At 31.6% G+C, this 22,805-nt stretch overlaps 1 protein-coding gene across 2 annotated transcripts in view; it reads left to right on the top strand.

Moving 5' to 3' along the window:
• Positions 1-22,805, top strand: part of LOC145283632 (xaa-Pro aminopeptidase 1-like) — a 102,178-nt gene that overhangs the window by 63,003 nt on the left and 16,370 nt on the right. For both annotated transcript variants that reach the window (XM_080132584.1, XM_080132585.1), the window contains exons 15-22: positions 1,825-1,902; positions 5,066-5,137; positions 9,722-9,782; positions 11,525-11,594; positions 15,509-15,613; positions 17,209-17,280; positions 20,696-20,772; positions 21,639-21,737. In XM_080132584.1, coding sequence (XP_079988710.1) covers positions 1,825-1,902; positions 5,066-5,137; positions 9,722-9,782; positions 11,525-11,594; positions 15,509-15,613; positions 17,209-17,280; positions 20,696-20,772; positions 21,639-21,737 — 634 coding nt within the window. The remainder of the gene's footprint in view (positions 1-1,824; positions 1,903-5,065; positions 5,138-9,721; positions 9,783-11,524; positions 11,595-15,508; positions 15,614-17,208; positions 17,281-20,695; positions 20,773-21,638; positions 21,738-22,805) is intronic.

The following is a 22,805-nucleotide window of genomic DNA, read 5'->3' as shown; positions in this document are numbered from 1 at the left end:
GGCAATGCCGGTATATATATATATATATATATATATATATATATATATATATATATATATATATATATATATATAATGAATAAATGCTAAACATTTTTCATTTATCACACACACACACACATATATATATATATATATATATATACATATATATATATATATGAAGTGCCTTTAATAAGTTTCCCGACTTTTTTGTACAGGCATTTAAAATTGTTGTAGACTCCTGAAAATTCAGTATGTTATTGCTATAGATCTTATGAGATGACTGACCAATTTTTATGATTTCAGGTTCAAATGAACAGCTACAGCAGGAATTGGAAAACATTCTACTCAAGCCTGATTCTCATAGCTAGTGGATTTCAAAAATGCAATCTGCACGTGAAGACACTTTAGAAAAACAATATGCAATACAATTCTGTTTTAAACTTGGAAACAAAAAATATCGCAAAACGTATAGAATGCTTTGGACTGCATTTGGACCATCTTGCATGAATCAAGCATCACTTTTTGAGTGGCATGAGAGATTCAAGGAAGGTAGGGACTGTGAGAGATGATGAGAGTTGTGGGAGGAGTATTGACTTCAAAATACCAGAATTTCATGGATAAGGACTGTAGTGTGTCTATAGAGACAATAAGTGCATAGTAGATGTCAGTGTGGGAACTGTGCACACAATTATTTGTGCGGAACTGAAGATGTGATAAATTTGTGCAAGGTTTGTCCTAAGGATTGTGTATCCTTGTCACAACTATTTGACCAAGACGGACATCAAGATAATTTCTCACCCTCCCTATAGTCCAGACTTTGCTCCCTGTAACTTTTGGTTATTCCCTAAGCTCAAGGAAAACTTTAGAGACTGTTGTTATGAGACAATTAAGGAAATGAAAGAGGCTGTGATGGGAGTCATTGACATGCTCACACAGGAGGACTTCCATGGGACCTTCCAGAAGTTGTTGGAACAGTACAACAAGTGCGTAGCAGCCGCAGGAGATTACTTCGAAGGAGACTAGAGTTTCAGATATATACTATCAATAAAAGTGCGCATACAAAAAAAGTGTGGAAACCTATTGAAGACACCTCACACACACACACACACATATATATATATATATATATATATATATATATATATATATATATATATGTATACTAGCATTTCAGCCCAGCGTTGCCCAGGTGTTTGGATGTGTATGTTGAGCAAAAAAAAAAAAAAAAAAAGTGGTAGTAGGAAGGCAGGCTCGAACCTGTACTGCGAAGGAGGAAAAGAATGGGGAAAAAAAACCTGACGTCTTTGCTGTTACGACCACCGCCAAACCAGAAATGACTTATGTTTAAATTAAGGTTAGACAATCGAAAGGAGAGGATGGAGAGGATAACTTTCAAAAATATCTGCAAAAAAAGCGCCCCCCCCTTGTAGAAAAATGCCTAATTGAAGGTGAAGATATTAATGTTTTTAACCAATTTTTCGATATTTGTCGACTAAAAGGTCGACCTTCAAAACGATACTGATCTTGGTAAAATCCGTTGCCTCTGTTGAAAGTTTTAGGCAGACATGCAAACATGCGTACATACATACATTTATATATTGGTAACTAAAAATGTTCGACCCAAACCGATTAAAAAACTTGCCCTATCTCTGAATACCCTTTATGTCAAATTTCAAATGTTTATATATATACAGAGAGAGAGAGAGAGACATATTAGTTTGTTCCATGACTATAAAAACTCCATAAAAAGTTAATCAAATAAATCTACCTTGACCTATTTTTCTATATTAGTTATTAGTTTTTGTTTTGTTTTGAAATGATTAAATTTTATTCTTTAAGGACACAAGACAGTTTTGTCTCTCCAAGTTTTGCAACTATTTCATCTGTGGGTTCAAATGGTGCCATCATTCATTACAGGTAAGATTTTTTAAGGAATCCTTCAGCTCTTTTATTTGCCATTATTTAACTTTAGTTCTATATTGTAGAAAGACTAATTAAAAAAAATATTCTTTTCTATTTTTTTGTTATTATTTTTTTAATACTATCTATCTATATACATCTGTATAAAAAAAGTGAATGCATATGTCATTATTACAATTTTCAAACGCTTTTCCTGATGTTTGTTTTGTTATGATGTTTTGGTTATTTTTCTTTAGGTTTCTTCAAGATGATGAAACCACTTCAAAAATTGTACCTTGTGCTACCAGATCAGGCTGTCTGAACATATCGCCTTCCTAACTTGAATGCACCAGTTTTCTTCCTTTCCCTTTGCAAAACTCAATCATGTCCTGCAAAGTGAAAAACAAAAACAGTTGTTCTCTACAAAACAACAAAACTAAACACCATGAATAAATATTAAGACATAAACAATTTGAAGCATAAAAACTTTTTTTCCAAAATTTGGCATTAAAAACCTGAAAGAGGTTGATATACTGTAAAACAAAACAACCAAACCAAAAATTGTAAATAATAATGAAAATTCCTCATTGTCAAAAAACAAACGAGTATATGTTTGTGTTTATCAATTTGTAGTCACAAAAGATTGCCATTAAACTGTTGAAAGTATGACTTGATTTTCAACTAAATGTTTGCAATGATCACTATGTTGACAGCATCCATAATGATGGTACCCACCATATCAAATTACCTTAAACGTGACTATCTCCATATTGACTAAAATGAAATTGTGTCCAACAAAATATTCTATGAAATCTTCTATTTGGATTGGATAACACACAATTTCACATTCACTTTTAGGACACTGTTGAGATGGGATTCGAATGAGCACTAAAAAGAAATAGCAACTCTCTTCCTTTCTTCACTTCATTCGGATACACTCTCCTCTTCACTTCCAAAAGCAAGTAGAGTTTTCACAGGAATGTATAAAGTCATTACTTTTCAACCAATGAAAATCATTTTAAACCTAAAATCTAACTAGCAGATACGAATTAGAAATTCTTATTAAAATGAGGAAATAATCAGTTTTTAAGAAATTAAACTTAGTAGCGTACTTTGAAGGACACAAGAGTGTATGCTACCCCTAACAGCTCCATTGATAAACAATTATGTTAATTGTCGGCATGGTCCTTGGCAATAAACAAAGACATTGTCATCATCCAAAATGACCTTACTACCGGGGACCATGCCACATATTGACAATTGGCATATTGTTTTCCATGAAAAGCAGATCTATGTATGGGTTTGATATTGACATGATCAGTTGTTTGAACAGCATTCCCACATTCACATGTGGATAGGCCACCTGCAAATATCTGTTTAGTTATAGCAGATTGTGCCTATAGACTGATTTTATTTTGAAAAATTACATCAGTTTTTAAATGAATTAGTGACAGATCTCTGGTATAAAGTGTGACATAAAATAAGTTTTCTTTTTTTTTTTATTTCAAAACAAATATTAGCAGTATTTGTTTTTTTCTTAAAGATCATGAAAAATAATCAGACTTTCATTTATGTTAATTGGCCAGTTGACTGTGTTTTCTATAATAAACTAGCAGGGGTACTCAGCTTTGCCCAGGAGTTTAGAAGCGTGTGTTGAGTACAAAAACAGTGTTTGTAAGCAGGCAGGCTTGAACCCGTGACACGAAGGCGGAAAAGAAAACCTGACATCTTACCACTATGCTATAACGCGACAGGAAGTGAAGTGTTCAAATAAAGCGATATAAATCAAAAAGTTGACTTGCTAAGTGAATACGCAGGTGCAGAAATAAACGTTGGCTGAAGGCCAGTTCAGCTTTCTGCCGTTTCATTTATTTGTTTCCTCATGATATTGGGAAACCAAGCTCCCCTGAAAAAGGGGGAATTCTCAAATGAATAGCAATTGTCTGATATGAAGGGTTTTCCCCACATTGATCAAAGGTAATCGCTTTCAAGACACCCCAGCACGAAAGGCCGCTGACAGCTTTACTTTGATGAATTTCGCTTTATTTATATAAAAAAGACCAACAAACACACGAAAGGATGGAATAGCGTGAATTTTTTAAAAGTCGATGTAAATAAAAGTAGATACGACGTCCGTTCGCAAATCGTAGATATTATGATCTAGGGAGTATATAAAAAGTTCTAAAAAATAGTAACCCTCTTGAGACCCCCGCCCCCATCCCAGAAAAAGCCTTTATTGGACATACAAAAACACGGGCGGATGTTTTGCCTTTTTTATATATATATATATATATATATATATATATATATATATATATATAGAAGACTTGGAAAAATTTTGAACTGAGACTGTGTTTTTCATACTACACATTGTGAGTTGCAAGAGTCAATAAAAAAAAACAATGTATTTTTAACTGAGTTTTGGTGTTGAACAGAAATTTTTTTCCCAATGTACTGATTGAGGACAAATTCTCATTCAATATAGAAACTCACTTTCAAATGCATCATTTGTCTATTGCCCAACTCACTATATTTCTTCAAATCTTTTATTGCAAGACATGTCTGAGTGGCCAATCGATGTATATGGTTTCCTTTTAAAAAAGTGAAAGTCAGATTATTGATTGGCTAGTTAGCCATATTTTGTCTTAATAAAAAAAATGGTGTGGGGGAGATTTTGAGCATAGATTGTATTTTATTTAAAGAAAATCTCATTTGATTACAACCTCTTATTTGCTGATTGTAAGGACCAAACATAATAGGATGGTCTCAGGGCAGACAAGTCACTAAAACAGCTTAGAAATATCTTTACGCTTATCCTGATTTCAAACATCTTAGATTTGTTACCACAGACAACTGGAGAAAAAGTCTGTAGCAGTGTTTCTAATTTTTTTCTCTTATGCAATGTGTGAATTTATTTATCTCTAATTCCTTTTTTTAATTTTTTTTCTGACATTTGAAGAGTTACGCACAAAAATAAAATGTCAGATTTATCAAATTTTTTGCATTTTATTATTTAACTGTTATAGACACAAAGCCTATAAACAAACATGCCACGATACACATTTAGTATTGTCAGTATGATGGAAGATAAAAAACACAAAACAAACTTGAGTTTCTCAACTTTTCAATCTTAGAGCTTGTTCATAGAAGTTAATGGTTATTTTCTTTCTTGTCTTGCCAGGCCGTCTGCAGAAACGGACAAATTGCTTACAACTTCTGAATTATATTTGTGCGACTGTGGATCTCAATACAAGTAAGTTGTAATTATATATATATATATATATATATATATATATATATATATAAAATTAATGTGAAAAATATATAAATGTTATATATTTATTTCTTATTTGTTGTCTTAAAAGATTTTTTTTTTAAAAAGAATGGAATTTTCACCTGTTTCCTTTGGCCTTCTTTATAGTAATGGAAGATGTGAATGTTGACGGTGGTAGTGGTGGTTTGTAGGAAAAAATGTATAGCCAATGAGATGAAATGTTTACATGTGACTCATATATCCATATCTCTGATCTGTTCTTCAATCTTAACACTCAAAGAGATCAGTAACCTGGGTAGTATTACGGACATTTTTCAAAACATAAGTGGGTAAAGGGCCATAAAATGTGGAAATATATATGTGTATATATATATATATATATATATAGAGAGAGAGAGAGAGATGGATGAATGGATGGAGAAGTCAAGTCAGTAGTTCTAATTTTAACAGTATCTTGATGAGACAAAAAAGGATGTTTTGCTCAGTTTTAAAGAGTATATTTCCAACAATTATATTGGGTATGATCAAAAAGATTTGGATGATTATATGAACGACATTTTAAAAGTGATGCCTTCAATTTTTATTTTGCCCAAATGGATCAGAGGGGATTGCAAATTTCATTGCTATGATTGAACTTATGCATTCATGACCTGAAAGTTTCATCTCTCTGTTGCAGATATTTACGATATGAGACTCTAAAAAAGCAACCCCTGTCATAGGCATGTGTCAGAAGCAGGGATGTGTCATGTAATTTCTCTATACAGAAAAAATTGAACTTATCAACATTCACCGGCACCTGTTGAACATTCTGAAGCGAATGCAGTTGATGTCAGTACAGTTAGGAGATAGGTCTATCGATTTTAGGGTGGTGACAGAGATGTGAGTGACAAAGCATGCTCTGGACTTTCATGACTGAGGCATCAAAAGAGACTGGCAAAAGTGCATTGAAAATAGTGGTGACTTTGTAGAAAAATAAATTCTGAAGCACAAAAGTTTGCTTGCTTTAATGGTACCACTCCTGTCTTCATAGTTCTTCTATGTTTTGTTTTTTGCGTTAAAAAGTAGGAGGCCTTACTTTAAGAAGGACCCTTATAGTTATAGCTAAGAACGAACCAATGAAGTACCAGAATCGCTGTAAAAAATACACTGAATCTTTTTAAATTTCTCAGCCACAGCTTTTCATTTTGACATGAGAGGAGGGTTACTGCTGATTCTGACAAGATTAAAACTTCCATACTTTACCTGGAATTCTTTACAATTCAAAGACTTGATTGATACTGCCAATTTTTGTTTGAGACAATTACAAGTAATATTCATGAGTGGATATTTTTTTTTTTATGATAGTTATTACAGTTGCTATCCCTTTTTGGATCATTTTTCTATTACAAGAATGACTCTCCACTCAAGAGGGTATAAGATATTAAAATGTTGTTTTACTTTTAATAAAAGTTTCATATTAGAACTAGATGATCCATGAGTTAACATTGGTATGTTGTACATTAATATATACGCTGCATAGTTAGAAAAAAACAATATGTATCTATCCTTTTACTTTTCTTTATTTAAATACTAGCAGTTCAGCTCAGATTTGCTCGGGTCCTATGTACTGTTCATAACTTGCCCTACGTGTGAATATACTTGATGTAAGATTTCAAATGTTTAGATCAAAATTTGTCTGAGTAATTTCATAGAGACCGCAGAGGTCATATTTTTAAAACTTTGATCTCAATTTTGACCCCTTAACATTTATTATTTTGGTCTCAAATCAAAATACAAAGTTTTTATCCATGTCCAAATTACGTACATCTAAAATTTCAAATGTTTAGACCCAAAATTTGGTAGAGTTTGCAAAGGTCAATTCTTTCAACTTTGACCTTCTGGCAGCCAAATTTTCGACCCAAAATGGATTAAAATGCTTGCTGCATGTCTGAATACCTGTTATGTATAAATTTCAAATGTTTAGATCCAAAATTGACTGAGTAGTTTACTAGACACTGCAAAGGTCAAATCTTTTGAACTTTGACCCCTTGGCAGCTCAAATTTTCGACCCAAACCAATTAAAAAGCTTGCCCTATCTCTGAATACCCTTTATGTAAAATTTCAGATGTTTAGACCAGAAATTGGCTGAGTAATTTGGTAGAGACTGCAGAGGTCAAAGTTTTTTCAACTTTGACTCCAATTTTGAACCCTTAACATTTATTTTTTTTTGGCTCAAATCAAATTAAAAAGTTTGATCCATGTCCAAGTAACCTACATTTTAAAATTTCAAGTGTTTAAACCCAAAATTGACAGTGGAATTCGGTAGAGTTTTCAATGGTCAAATTGTTGAACTTTGACACCTTGACAGCCAAATTTCTGTCCAAAAACAGATTAAAAAGATTTTCCCAGATCTTAATGTTCCTTATGTCAAATCTCGAGTCTCTAGACCGAAAATTGACAGTCATTTAGTAGGGAAATGTACACACACACACACACACACACACACACACACACACACACACACACAGAAACAGACATTTTCACTTTTATAGATACATAGATTAACCTCCTCTTACACTGCTACTGATACTGTCTCGATTCTTTTCCTTCCACCACTTTTATTCCCTTCCTCTCACTACTCCCTTCTTTTATTCTTTTCCCCCACCACTCCTCTTTCTATTCTCTTTCTGATATTTCCTTCCCTTCCTATTTTCTTACTTCCATTTCTCTCCTCCTCACGAATTCTTCCTTCCACATTGCCCTCCTCTTACTGCTTCTCTTCTGTCTTATTTACTTTTCCTCCCACCATCTAAAACACATACAAGCAAGATTATCAAACTTTTAGTTTCATGCAAGACTACATGTGACCCGTTGAGCCAGTATATGTTATGGCTAACTATGGAGTAGTGTGTATATTAATTATGGCAAAAATATGCACGTACAACAATGGCCATCACTTATAACATAAGGCATTACATTGTTTAATATTCGGAAAACTTATTTGCAGAAAATTTAAATACAATGTTTTCAGCACACTCGAAAATGTTTAAAAGTCATTTTAAAGGCAAATGTTAAGGTCGAAACTAAGTAAAAATTTACCAAAACTTCTATTTTTATATTTGCTTTAAAAAAAAGCTACATTATATACAGTGTTGGTCATCCGAACCCTAAAATTTGTCTGACATCACTTTTGCTAATGGCTTTGTAAACAAAGAAGCACTTATCACAATGGCTATAACTTTTACCAGCGCTGTTGGATATGGCGTCACTGATCTAAGGGAGATAACTCTATTTTACTAAGACATTAGCGTACAGTGAGCACCTACTTTTTGACCACTTTAGTTCTGTATTTCGTATGTTTGTTTTTTCTTATTGGTACTTATGAAAAAGAATTAGTTTTATTTTTATTTAAAAGAAACAAAATAAAAAAGCTAATCTTTGGGATCGGCAATGAATTCTCTAGAAAAATATGCAATGCTAATTTCAGAGTGAAATATAATATTTATTAAACAAGTTCAATGAATGTTTTTAGTACGATTCTTTAATTAAGAAAAAAAAACCACTTTTACTTTTCTTTTCATTTATTTTCCTTTCATTTTCATTTGTTTTAACAGTTTAAAATTTTTTTTTTTTCATTTAGTGATATTTAAAACGTTTTTCCATGTAATTATTTTAATTTATCTGTTTTTATTCCTACTTTATTTCAAAATATTTAAATTTTAGATTCTGTAGGCATATATTTTAGTTTAAAACTATTTAAATTTATTTTTTCATATGAGAATTTGGATGCCAAAATCAATGCAAAAAAATTAACATCACAAAAACATTTACTAAACAAGTTCGACAACTTTTTAATGAAACAAAATTTATAACATAAGGTAAAAGTGGTGTGCCTCTAAAAATCAACTTTTAAACGGCAAGTCTGCTAGAGCACTTTTACCTAATGTTATAAACTTTGTTTCATTAAAAAGTCATCAAACGTATTACATTTCCCTTTGCAATTAGCAATGCATACTTTTCCAGAGAATTCATTGTCAAGCCCAAATATCAGCTTCTTTTTTGTTATTAATGTTTTTGTAGTGTTAAATATTTTATGTTGGTTTTAGCGTCCCAAATTGTCATATGAAAAATGAATTAAAGAAGTTTTAAACTGTTAAAAAAATGCAAATGAAAAAACTTTTTTTTTTTTAATTAAAGAATTGTACTAAAAATTTTTGTGGCATTTCTTGAAGAATCTTGGCTTGGATTTGAATTTATTGTTGCTTATAAATAAAAATTAATTGTTTGAAAACGATTCCAACTTACAATGAAAAATACAAATAAAATTTGTAAAATGGCGATAAAAAAAAGCAAAAGGGATTTAGTTTTGTTTTTATTTGCATATTTTAAATGCGAAAAAATTGTTGATTAAAAAAAAGCTTTCATGGCTTCGTTTTTATTTAATAATGCATGCACAGAATTTTTCAAACCAGAAGCTGTAGACCAGATGGATGGTTTCAATATCCAAGCATAGAATAGATTAAAACAAAAAATTTTGTTTTTTTAATCTTCAAAAATTTTTTTTTTTTTTTTTTTTTTTTATAGCAATGGCACAACAGATGTAACACGAACTGTTCATTTTGGTGAACCCACGGATTACGAAAAAGTAAACAAGTATTGATTGTATCCCCCCCTTCTTTTTAAAACATTATTATGTACTATTATTGTTACCCTTTGAATATGCTATAGTTTCATAATTTATTGTTAAATAATTCTTGTTAATTTAATTATAAATTAATAAATAAATGTCAGGGTTAATAATATTAAGGAAATATTAAGAAAACAATGCCTTTTTCTTTTTATGTAAAATAATTGCCATTCTCACTTAAATCACAAGCAACATAATTTTTTTTTGCATTTTCACCCCAGACAAGGCGCAATGCCACTTTGATGGAGGGGGCTACTATTTGGAGCATAATTGCAGTGATCTGATGTAAAGAGTTGAGCAGCAAGATGTCTGTTTACATTACACTCGAACTTCTGCATGTCGGTACAGTCAAGGAAGCAGGAATCTGGAAGGGAATTCCAGAGTCTAGCAGTTCTGGGGAAAAAAACTGTTAGAATAGAAGGCTTTTTGGCATGTGAGAATTTCTATTGTACAGGGGTGGGATTTTGCTGCTTGTCGGGTTTTTGAGGGTATTTACATCGAAGGGGTACAAGGGCTTGTAGTTGGTTGGAGCATCTACCATTAAAATACTTGTAAAACAGGCAGAGGGATGCAACATTTCATCAATGGGAGAGAGGTTGAAGCCTAGCTGACAGTTCTGGACCTATTAGGTTGGTAACTCCTTTTTGAACCCTGTCCAGGAGTGAGAGACTAGTAGCAGATGCACCAGCCCAAATGTGACAACAATACTCCATACATGGGCAAAGTGAGGCCTTGTAAACATACAGGATACTTTCAGGCATAAGTAACTTTCTAGCATGGTAAAGAGAGAGCCCACCTTCCTTGCAGCAGCCCTGGCAATGCCCTTGATATATCTGTTCCAACTCTTGTTCCCTGTGAACATTAAGCCAAGGAGTTTGAAAGAAGAATGTATTATTGGCCATAGCTATTGGTGGTTTAGAAGGTTTCTAGTAATTATTAAAGGAAACAAGTTTAGTCTTGGCAGCATTGAATGTGACCATCCATTTTTGTCTCCATTCAACTATTGACTGGAGGTCTTCCTCTAGGGTTTCTGCCATTGCCTTAGATATGTGCTCATTCGTTTTCCCTATGTGCTTGTTATAGTATGTAGTGTCATCAGCAAGTTTACTCATCTCAGAAACAATTTTATCAGGGAGGTCATTTATGAATATCAGGAATAATAAAGATCCAAGGATCGACCCCTTGTTTTGACATATGACCATCAAGGACAACCTGGATTCTTCTCTTATTTAAGAAGGATTTAATTATCATTCTATGTCTCTATCATGTCATGCTTGTGCATTTGCATACATGTCATGCCACTGCTGTTACATATGTATCAGTGGCTTGTGTTTAATGAATTGCATACAATAAATCCTGCTCTGTTAAAATGTTTTTGATAGATGTGGAGGATATGACTCCCAGAATTTGGAAAATCTTATTTATAACTATGTGTTAGAACAATCAACCAATGAGAAACCTTCAACCTCATAAAAATATTGAATTTTTGATTCCAGTCAGTTTGCTATTAATCTCTGTCTTGACATGACTGAACCACTGCTGATCGAGATTACATGGATTCTTTGCCGACTGGATCTACTGCTGCCATCTTTGTTCTACAGAATGGCTCAACACTTAACATGCTCTTTGCATGTTCATATTTTCTCAGTTTAATCTGGAGAAATCTTAATTTTAATCTTAACTCATAAATTATTTTTCAGGAATGTTTTACACGTGTCCTCAAAGGGCATATCAATCTTGCAACTGCTGTTTTCCCCAATAAAATCAATGGTAAGTAATTCTCAGTTTTCAATTAGTTACCCATGAATTTATTTTTATACAAACTTAAAAACCCTCTTCCATTCAAATTTTAGAGCTGTTCATGTGAAGATCTACTTTAACTTTTGATCCCTTTGTATAATTTGGACTACAAATTATCAATCTTCATCTCAAAATTTCTGAAACATAATAATAGCCTTGGTCAAATAGTAGTGCAACCTTTACCATCTGTTATTCACTATTAGGAATTATGGATTTGTCCAGATATCTACAGTTTTAGTATTTGTTTATGTTTAACAAAAAAATCAAAGTAGCTTTTAATTTACATTACAACATAAAACATATTAAATATACCATGGAAAGTTTTAAAATATTAAAAATAAAAACAAAAAGAATTTAAATTAATAAACTTTAAATGCTATAAAATATAATTAGCCCCACACCATAATCATCATTATATTAATAAGAATACTAAGTTTATCCAGATATAATTACTCAGCAAACTGATGTTTCTAACTGTTATGTAATGAGAGCTGTTACTTGAATGTGGAGGTGGTTGACCAATGAGAGATCAGAATTTAACCTTTTCATGTGACATCTGAAAGAAGGGAAATCTTCGTTTTTTTGTTTTTTTTTATGATGAATATTTAATTAGGTGGACACAAAGTGTGACTGTTCCTAAACAGAATAAAGGCATGAAGATAACAGCATATTTTCCCACTCCTTCTTCTATAGAAACAATCCCATGACCATCTGTTTCATGGAGAGTAATAGTAATTCAGTGAATCTTGCTTATTTGGTGTCTAATCACATGCAAGTGGGGGGGGGGAGATTAAATTTTCCAATAAGAAGTTGCATCTATATTATGCCCTCCTAACAACTCTTTAAAATAATCCAAAGACACTGAAATTTAAGGAATGTTTCATTATTGATATTTAATACCTATGATTAAAATTTTATAAAAATAAGGAGTATTTGAATTTTTATGAAGGACTTAAACATCTCTTTGCATAAAAGTAAAACTAAATATACCTCATATCACCTACTTTTATGCCTAGCAGCTGTGTTCCAAAATTCATAATGATTAGTTTAATTTTCAGAGTTTCCTTCATGGAAACACATACATACACATATTTTCCCTCTACCACTCCCCCTACCACCCTCCCTCTCCAATTATAAATGAAGTTAAAAAAGAGGGAAATTTGCCCCCCCCTCCCCCTCCCAAGGAAAAACAGAAATAAAATAATCCCCAACTCATTTAAAAAAAAAAAAATTACCTTCACCAGACGGGACTCTCCAATGGCTAAAAAAAAATAAATTCTGAAACTTGAAAATGAGCAAAAATGAACAAAATTGCAGCTATTTTGGGTAGAAATTTAAAAGCTGTAAAGAAAGTTAAGATTTAAGATAAAATGAAAAACGTTTAAAACTACTTAAAAACGTCAAAACACGTTGCAAGTAGGTTGCAAAGTAACTTTTATTTGTTATATACAGTATAATTCCTATAATTTGAACATCCGCTTCATTCAAATTAGAGGATGCTGTTCAAGTTTCGTGATAAAAAAATGTGCTGCAGTTAACTTTAATTTTCTAAGAATTAAGAAATAGTAAATGAAATTCATTGCTATATGATATTTCAAGTATATATTAAGTTGAGTTTACAATATATTGCAAGTAAGAATTGTTAAATATTATTACCAGGAACAAAAACATTGAAAATAAATTCAATCTATTCTTACTTGTTGGGTATTTATTACCTAAGTTATCATCTACAGAAATCATACATTTATGTAAAATACAGTTTTTTTGTTTATTCATTGAATGAGTCTCATTGCAGTTTCTATTTTCATCGATTGACCTCTCGGGTGCTGCCATTGTATTCCGTAAGCGATCACTAAAATCTACAATTTCTTGGTTCTGTAGCTTCTTTATGATTATATCTCTTCGGAATGACATTGCTTGCAAAACATAGTTGTCACTAAAGTAAGGACTTTTTTCTATAAATTTTATAACCGTCTCCATAGACTTTTCTGCATCATCCCATGACACTGCTTCATCTGATTGTTCTTGGTTATTTACATTAGGGACAAGAGAATGGGAGCTGTCCTCATCCTGTTGCACCCACATTTCAACATCATTTGAATTAAGTGATTTAAGAACAGCGTGGTTGGTTGGTAACCGTTTGGTTTCAAGAATTTTTTCTAGACCAGATGTATTCTCTGATTCTTTCAGTTCAGAAGCCTTTGGAGCTGGGCATAATTTTCCCCATGCTTTTGTTAATGTGCTTGCTTGAATTTGATTCTATGCATTTACGAGAGAAAATATGGCATCTTTGATAGTAAAATGGCGCTGAAAATCGCTTATACTCACGGTACTATTTATCATATTCATCATGAAATCATTTCTGTAGAAACATTTTAAGTTCCAAATAATCCCTTGAGCCATAGGTTGGATGAGAGAAGTCACATTAGGTGGTAAGTAGCACACAAAATATTCCCGCAAGATGACACTAATTCTGACTCAGGAGGATGTGCTCTACAATTGTCCAACAGAAGCAAGCACTTTGAATCAGGTTTACCTAATTCAAGAAAACGCCTCTGGACAACTGGCACAAATTCTTGCAAAAAAACATATTTTAAACAACTGTTGATTCATCCATCCATTTCGTGAAGAATAATAGGATACTGGCAAAGGCAAAACTCCTTTCAATGCTCAGAGACACTTTGATTTGCCGATGACAAGAAGCTTAAGTTTGAGTTCCAGAAGCATTAGCGCATACCATCACTATTAGTCTTTCTTTATTTAATTTGAATCCTTTTATTTTCTGCTCCTCGGATCCGGCTAATGTTTTTGTAGGTAAGCACTTCCAACTTACGCCACTTTTATCAGCGTTGTAAACATCCTCTGGTGTTAAACCATAATCGGCAATTATCATCTTGAATTTGTCACAATAATTTGATGCTGCGTGTGTATCAGCAGACCGTTGTTCACCTGACATTGTTAATTGTCTTTTACCATGTCTACTCTTAAAGCTCCTATGCCAGCCTTCACTGAATTTCATATCTTCTGTGATATTCAACTCTTCCTTAAGATATTTTGCTTTAGCAATTAACATGGACCCAGATATTGCTACACCTTCATTCCATTTTGCTACAAACCACTCATGCAATATTCGATCGAATTCAACTTGCTTTGGTCTGCGAAGAGTCCTTCTTTTGACATGTCTTTTATTTGAAGAGAAAGGAGCAGCCTTCAATATTTCCTCCTTTTTCTTTTTGATGTAAAACAGTGTACTTCTTCCAATCTTATAATCTCTCAATATTTTCAACTCCAGCATCTAATTTTTCTATAATTTGACGTTTTTTGAGTAAAGTCAGTGTCACTTGTTTTCTTTTAGAGTTGCAAGCCATTGTGATGGGTTGTTTTACACTGTTTTAAATATAGCAATCTGAAAAAAAAAAATTTACAGTTAGTGTAAATTAATCCACGATAGCTAATCTACATTAATTACATGGTACCAATATTAACATTTCTGTGCAATATCTGACTAAACCATATAAACAGTGTTACTGCAACTCCACATCAAATATGCTAATACAATTTCAATAACGAGACAGTTCAAGTTTAGAGAAAGTCTAGGTTTAGAAAAAGTTCAAATGAAAGGAAGTCCAAATGAGAGGAAGTCCAACTTTAGAGGAAGTTTAAATTAAAGGAGTTTTACTGTATTTGATTTTTTTATCACTTTTTGAATTGCTGTGGATTGTAAAACATACCCTAACTTTATATATAAGGATATATAAAAAAACTAAACCATGTTCATTTAAATTTGTGTTTTTAATGGTACAAACATTTTGAAGAGATTTCAATAAATCAATTAAAAAGTTTCATGAACAGAAGAAATTTCTATTTTTTCTTATAATTTTCAGGTAACAAGTTGGATACTTTGGCGCGTACTTTCCTGTGGGATGTTGGCTTGGATTATATGCATGGAACTGGACATGGAGTTGGAGCTTATCTTGCCGTTCATGAAGGTAAGATACTGTTACATAAAAATGGCATTGGTGTCATTTAAAGTAGCCAGAAAAAGAAATTTAAGTTTTATTCATTTTAGTATTTGAGCTGATTTATATTTTTTAAATATGTAATATTTTATACTGAAACTGGCAATCTTGCTTGGTAGATTGTTTGCATATTGAATGTGTTGCTGAGTATTGTGATACTATGAATTGACATCACCAGAAGAGATTAGTTAGATAATAAATAGCAATTGCAGGGGATTGCAAATTATATTGTTATGATAACTGAACTTATAGATTCATGATTTGAAAGTTTAATTTCTCTGTTACAGATATTGATAGTTTGAGACTCTAAGAAAGCAATCCCTGTCATGGACATGTGTCAGAAGCAGAGATGCGTCATTGAATTCTTGGCAAAAGTGCATTGAAAATATTGATGGCATTGAAAATATTGATGACTATGTAGAAAAATAAATTCTGGAGCACAAAAGGTCGCCCATTTTAATAGTACTACCATCTTTGTAGCTCTTCAACTTTTTGAGTTAAAAAAAAATACTAGAAGGCTTTAACTGTTGAATGACCTATATATAATAAAACACACTCAGGATACCCATGCACAGCCATTGCTCATCGTTGGCAAAAGTGTATTGAGAATGATGGTGACTATGTAGAAACTTAAATTCTGGAGCACTTGTTTTGATAATACCACTCTCATCTTTGTAACTCTTCAACTTTTTGAGTTAAAAAAATAGAAGTCTTTACTTTCGGGACAACTGTTTTAAATAGATCTGCTCAGAGAAGACTGGCAGTTAGAAGAGATGAATGAGAGAGATCAGCAGTAACTGATCTGGCAAAGGAGCTCAATTGAGATGTGTTGTAAGGCAAAAAATGAGTTGTACGACTAAGTTAGTCCCAGCTGAGATTCTCAATTTGAGAGATGAGAGTTTTAGGTCAGAGGTAAATGGTAGTGACATCTGACCATAATGATTTTTTAACAAAAAAAAAAACGTTTTTTTTTTTCATTTGTTAGTAGATATTTTTTTCATTGTTAAATACAATTAAAATTAGGCCAACATGACAAATGAATTTCTGTTTTTACATTTGTTAGTAGACATTTTTTTCATGTTAAATACAATTAAGATAAGGCCAAAATGACCAATGAATGGGGGAATAATTAATTTAAGATAAATAGTAAATAAGTATTAATCGGGAATTTAAATTTTAGGTTTATTAGTGTAAGAAATTGATTGGAGAGTTCTAACAAAGTTTGTTATATATTTTCAGCATCACAAATTCTCTTAAAAAAGAAATTGTTACATTCTTAAACGTTCATTTGGTTTAAAATTACATTGTAATTCAAATATGTAATTAAATAAAAATACCCATAAAGAAGTAATTCAATATTGATTCCTTTTTGAAAGCGAATTTTGTTTTACTAACATTAACATTAGAAGGCAAACAAATTATTATTCACTGGCCTTAGTAAACTAATATCCATTTTTCATATTAACACCAGCCCACAAATGCTGGCATCACATTGACATTATGGCTGAGTGTGAAGTTACATAATTACCACATTATTTACTGATCTGTTGTTTTATCCTTTGTAGGTCCTTGTAGTATCAGTAAAAAGCTGAATAAAAGTGATGGTCCACTAGAAGAAGGAATGATTCTCAGTGATGGTAAGTTTTTTGCAAGTAATACATTTTATCTTTAAATGCTGAAAAGATATAAAGCTACAAACAAGATTGCTTTCAGGTGTGATGCCCAACACCAATTGACCCATATGCATTTTCAAATTGACTTAATATAAATATATATTTTCGTAAAAGTAAATATAAATTGCATTAGTTGGATTAGGTTATAGTCAGCCAATGTACCAGTGTAGCACTGCCGAAAGCAGTGACAAGCCAATCAGTTTCTTTGCTTTTTTCTCTTCCATCTATATTATCTCCCCAGTGCATGTACCCTTTTTTTTTTTTTTTTTTTACTACATTTGTCCAATCTTTTTTTTTTTTTTTATATTAAATAATAATTGAAAAGTTTTTTGTTTTTTTTCGGTCTTAGTTTAATTAAGAATTATTGAAATTAGTTTTATATATATTTTTAAAGACTCATTGAAAACTCTTTTAAAATCTTTTTTATGTCATGAACTATTTAATAAAGACTAATTGTGTTATTTTTATCTGTATAATTTTGTTAATTTTTATTTTTGATAATGTCCTTTTTTTATATTTTATTTCAATAAATAGTTTACAAATAGAAATTCTGAAGAACAATAAAAGTGAAGTTACTGATTTGCCTTGTCACCGCTTCTGATAGCAGACACACTGGAAGTTAGGAAGTATGTTAGCAGACTATAAATGTTGGATTATTTAAACTATGATCTGCGCTTTGGTTGTTATTTTCACACTAACGTAATCACTGATTTTCTTCAGGTGCATCTTCTCAAACTTTGAAACCTATACTTAATTTCAAACTAAACCTTGAAAATTAAAGGTTCAATCTTTACTACATTTCTTTTTTCCTTTTTTTTTCATGAAAATCACTCCAGACAAGGCATGAAGCCACTTGATGTACGAAGCTAACAAGAATGGAAGATGATTATTGCAAAGTCTTTTCTATTGGACTTAGTTTTGAAAACATCAAGGCTTTAGGTAGGAGGAAAACAGTTAACAGGAAAAGAGTTCCACAAGTATGCAGTTCTTGAAGAGAAGCTATTGGAATAGGAAGCTGTATTACAATGGAGTATCAAAAATAACAAATTGATGGAAACTACTAGATCAACAAGTCAAATAAGCTTGAACAAAGGAAACAAATAATAGACCAGACAATTCTAAATAACAGTATTTATAAAAAAGACTAGCAAGATCACATCTGTGAGAGAGAGAGTGCAGAAAGAAAAAAGATGTAAGGAGGGGGCCAGTCAAATTACGTTTTTGCACTTTATCAAGAACCCTCAAACGGGACTGAGATTCACCAACCCAAATATGACAACAGTACTCCAAACATTGACTGATAGTAGATATGCAAAGAAAGACTAGCCTCAGGAGTGAGAACGTGTCTGGAGTGATAGAGAGAATAAGAAGCAGACAAAGTAATGGATTTAATGAATGACCTCTAAGAAAAATTTCATGAGAAAGAAAAACAGTTTCAAAGGTGATTTCTCAAGAGCAGAGCCATCCATGAGAATCTTAGGAAGAAAAGGTACAAGAATAATGTAAACCGATGATGAACTGCCCCCTTAAGTAGACACTTTATTAAATCTCCACACTAACGTACTGTACATGCAATAACCCTTATCCTTGAGTGGCTTCCGGGCCTAGATAAGTGGTGACCACCTTGTCACAAAAAAAAAAAAAAGAAAAAAAAAGCACTTCTACCGGGTTGTGGCTGATGGAACAGGAACAATATACCTCAGTGGATTGAGTAAAGGGTTCAGTTTGAAATTCTGTAAATGTTCTTGAGTTTGACATTGTTGTGAAAATTGCAACTTACCTGAATAGCATTTGTAGGCTTTGGTTGTTTGTCAAGAAAAAAGAAAATAGCAACTCGCAGTTGTTTTTGTACTGGACAATCACACGAGTGACACACTCTTGCTGTTTTTTATGTAATTGAGACAATACCAGATGTATAAAAGGAACTGTGGAGAGAACAGGAGGTTGAGTTGGAAGAAGATGTGTTACGGAGGTGGACACATGCAACAGACTGTTTAAGTTAATTAGAAGAACCGTGGGTAAGGAAAAATCATACAATTTTATTGAAAAAACTTCCAAACTAGATAGTGTAATACTACGCTTAGCAATAAATGCTGACCACAACGTTGTTTCTGTGATCTTCTTCTCCTTCATTTTCTCTTCTGGACGTCTCACCATCTCTCACAATGGCGCACATAGGTTCACAAGTATAAAAAATGAAAAAAAAAAAAAAAAAAATTTCCAACACGTTCTGCAAAGTTGTATTCTGGATGCATGTATCACACCATTGTGGGAAACAACGTTCTAAGCAATAACGTTTATATCTTAGTTTTTCTGTCAGTAAATTGTCTCTAACTGTTGCAAAATTAATTGGCACTACTAAAACTAATTGTAAATATATCTACATTTATGTCCAGTCTTTTGTCCACCACATTGTGATTAATGATACTATTTCAGCTGCCATTGTGTTCCTTAGTGAACAACTTCATATATCTTTGTTCTACTGATAAATTTATTTTCTTTATTTTTGTTATAGTTTTCCCTCTTTTTTTTTTTTTTTTTTAATCCTCAACACTTTGGGGTGGGGGGGGGGGACATTGACAGTATCACACAGATTTCCAAGTTTGAAAACGTTCATTTGCAGAAGGTCAGAAATTTCACTGGCCAACAACAAGCGTGAAAAGAATAGTAGTTCAAATAATCAATGCTCATCTAAAAAATTCCAGGACATAAATTTAAACTGTTTTGAAATTTTTTATGAAAAAAAATTATTTTGAAAGCGAATCAATTTTAAAATATGCGTTTGTTTCAAAATAGTGTAGCTTATAGATTCATACTCATTGCAATGTATTCTAACAAGTTTAGAATCTGGACAGATAATTTTAATTATTTTTTTAGTTGTGGATAGGTGAATGCAAAAGTTCTGTAGATTGGACATTTGAAATATTTTTGTAACATTTTTAAGGTTATTTGATGCTAAAACATAATGTGATTTATTGTATATATTTAATTGAACATGTGTTTTTTTTACTGAAGGGATTGTCTCCAATAGTATTTTTGAGATTGTTTAATCTCATGAGCTAATTTGTATTGGAAATTATTAATTGTACATAATTGTGCAAACAGAATAGGTATAATAAGATTTGGATGTAGTAAGACTGATTCCATAGTCTGTAATAGTATCCATTGCCCAAACCTTTCACCTTCAAAATATGTTTAAACAAGAACAAATATTAAGTTATGGCTATTCACTCGGCATGTTTACTTATAAAATGCCATTTCATTTAAGTGTGATAGATTGACGATGCCTCTTAGAGAGATGCTTGGACACATCTAAAAATTACAAAAGATTCTGCAATTAACTTGTACATCTGTTTTGCTTCTGATTTTTTTCTTCAAGAACCTGGCTTTTATAAAGACAAAGAATTTGGAATTCGTCTAGAGAGTCTGATGCTTGTCAAAAAGAAAGAAACAAAGGTTTGTGTAGAGTTTTTGAATTAATTTTACCTGACAATTCTTGTTTGGTGAAGCCATGTTTGTAAACTTTTACTTATTTGAATTTATATGCGCTCTGCATATTTTTGTATGTATTGAGCACTTTTTTGATGCTTATTTTTTTTTTGCAGGTTTCTACTTTTTTCTTTCTTTTTTTTTTTTTTTTTTTTTTTTTAGATGTTTTTTATTATATCCTTCCACAAAAGAATGATTGTTTGTTATAGAAATTGATATTTATTAACAGTTTAACAGTTAGAAAATTCAAATCAGTTTTAATAAGGATAAAATTTTTCACACAATTTCATTAAACTTATCAAATTTTCTTCTGATTTAATCTGGACTCATTAAAATGCATGTATCGATTTCAGTTATCACTGGAGATGCAATTGAAAACACAGCTCTATACCAAGATCAAACAATTTTTTTCAAGTAAATTTTTTATTAAATCAATGTTATACTAAGAAAAACAAATGAATAATTTAAAAAGTTTCAAAATTTTAAGAAATAATAAAACCTGATTTTGCCAAATAAAAAATGTCTTATCTTAGGAAGAATAAATGATATGCTTAATGAGGTTAACTTTTTGGCTGTCACTTTTTCTTCTGTCTTTTGGATAATTTAAATTTGTTGATCACTTGAATCACTTTAGAGCCCTGGTGAAACTTTGGTTAACCCACATAGATTTTTCCTAATGTTTGTATAATTATATGAAATAATACATAGTAATTTACTTAAAGAAGAAATGTAGTCTTATTATTATTGAACATATTTTATGTGTTAACAGAATAAATAATTATTTATTCCAGATTTTTCAAATTTTGCTTATAATTTCTATTTCTTTATTCCAGTATGATTTCAACTCTCAGATATTTTTAACATTTGAACCAATAACTCTTGTTCCAATTCAAATAAAGATGATAAAGACTGAGATGTTGTCAGAAAAAGAGGTAAGAATTTGTTTTGTTGATACAAGTGTAAATCCTCTTTTGCAGAAATAAACGAATGTAAGTCGTTTCTTGTTTTAAACTATATACACTCACCTTTTTGTCTTGGTAACAACAACAAAACTATCTGATACAAATTTTTTTTAACATTGGAAATGGACAAAATGAGCATAGCTTAATAGTTTTTATTTTCCTTGTTAGTTTGACAGTGTTTATCACAAGGCTCATTCAACACTGGTTTCTTTCTAAGACTTGTGACTTCACAACTACAACTCTCTCTCAGAAGAGTTCCAAACTAAAGGGAGACAACTTCAAACAAAAGCTACAAATTCAATTATTCAAACAGTTATCAATATCAGAATAAACCTATTCTTTCAGTGATTTTAAATGTTTTGTTTTTTTAACCAGTTTATTACTCCTCTCAGTGAAAGAGCTGCAGTAGAAGTATTGTTTACCTATTAAAAGTACTACCGATACAGCTATTAATCCAGTAGAATTTCAAAAACTACCTGTCGAATATACCCAGTGACTCAAGTGCAAGAGAAATACAAACAATTGCACTAAAAAAACTGTTAGAAGATCTCTTGGTTGGAGCAACTGAAATGAATGTCTGACATCTTGTAAGATACCTCATCACCATAAAAACAAAATGATTAGTAAAGTACTACTTCATTGATTATTTACAAAATTAGCTGTAAAGGTGACACACAAACTAAATATAAATAGGCACACAATTTTTACAAGACTATGAACAATGTAGAAATGTGCCGAGTAGTTAGAACTGTAAACAAGATAAAGATAAAAATGAAAATAATTTTTTTTTATTTTAACTTATTTATTTTATTATTATTATTATAAACCTTACTTGCTTTCAGTTTCACTTTGTTTGCTAATATATATATATAATCTCAGGGGTGGAGATGGGACTAGTGCCACTCGTGCCCGGCACGCCCAATAACTTCGTCAATGTTATTCAAAATGGATTAAAAATCATCCATTAATTTCAAGCAAACATACTTAGTCTGATCTCAATTAAATTATGTATCTATTTAAGTTTCGATAACTAAGTAG

Source organism: Euprymna scolopes, chromosome 8 (assembly GCF_053919585.1).
Source record: "Euprymna scolopes isolate OS-2025 chromosome 8, ASM5391958v1, whole genome shotgun sequence".
In the NCBI taxonomy this organism is placed as follows: domain Eukaryota; kingdom Metazoa; phylum Mollusca; class Cephalopoda; order Sepiida; family Sepiolidae; genus Euprymna; species Euprymna scolopes.
The sequence above is the reverse complement of the archived record's forward strand: the minus strand, read 5'-3'. Positions and strand labels throughout refer to the sequence as shown.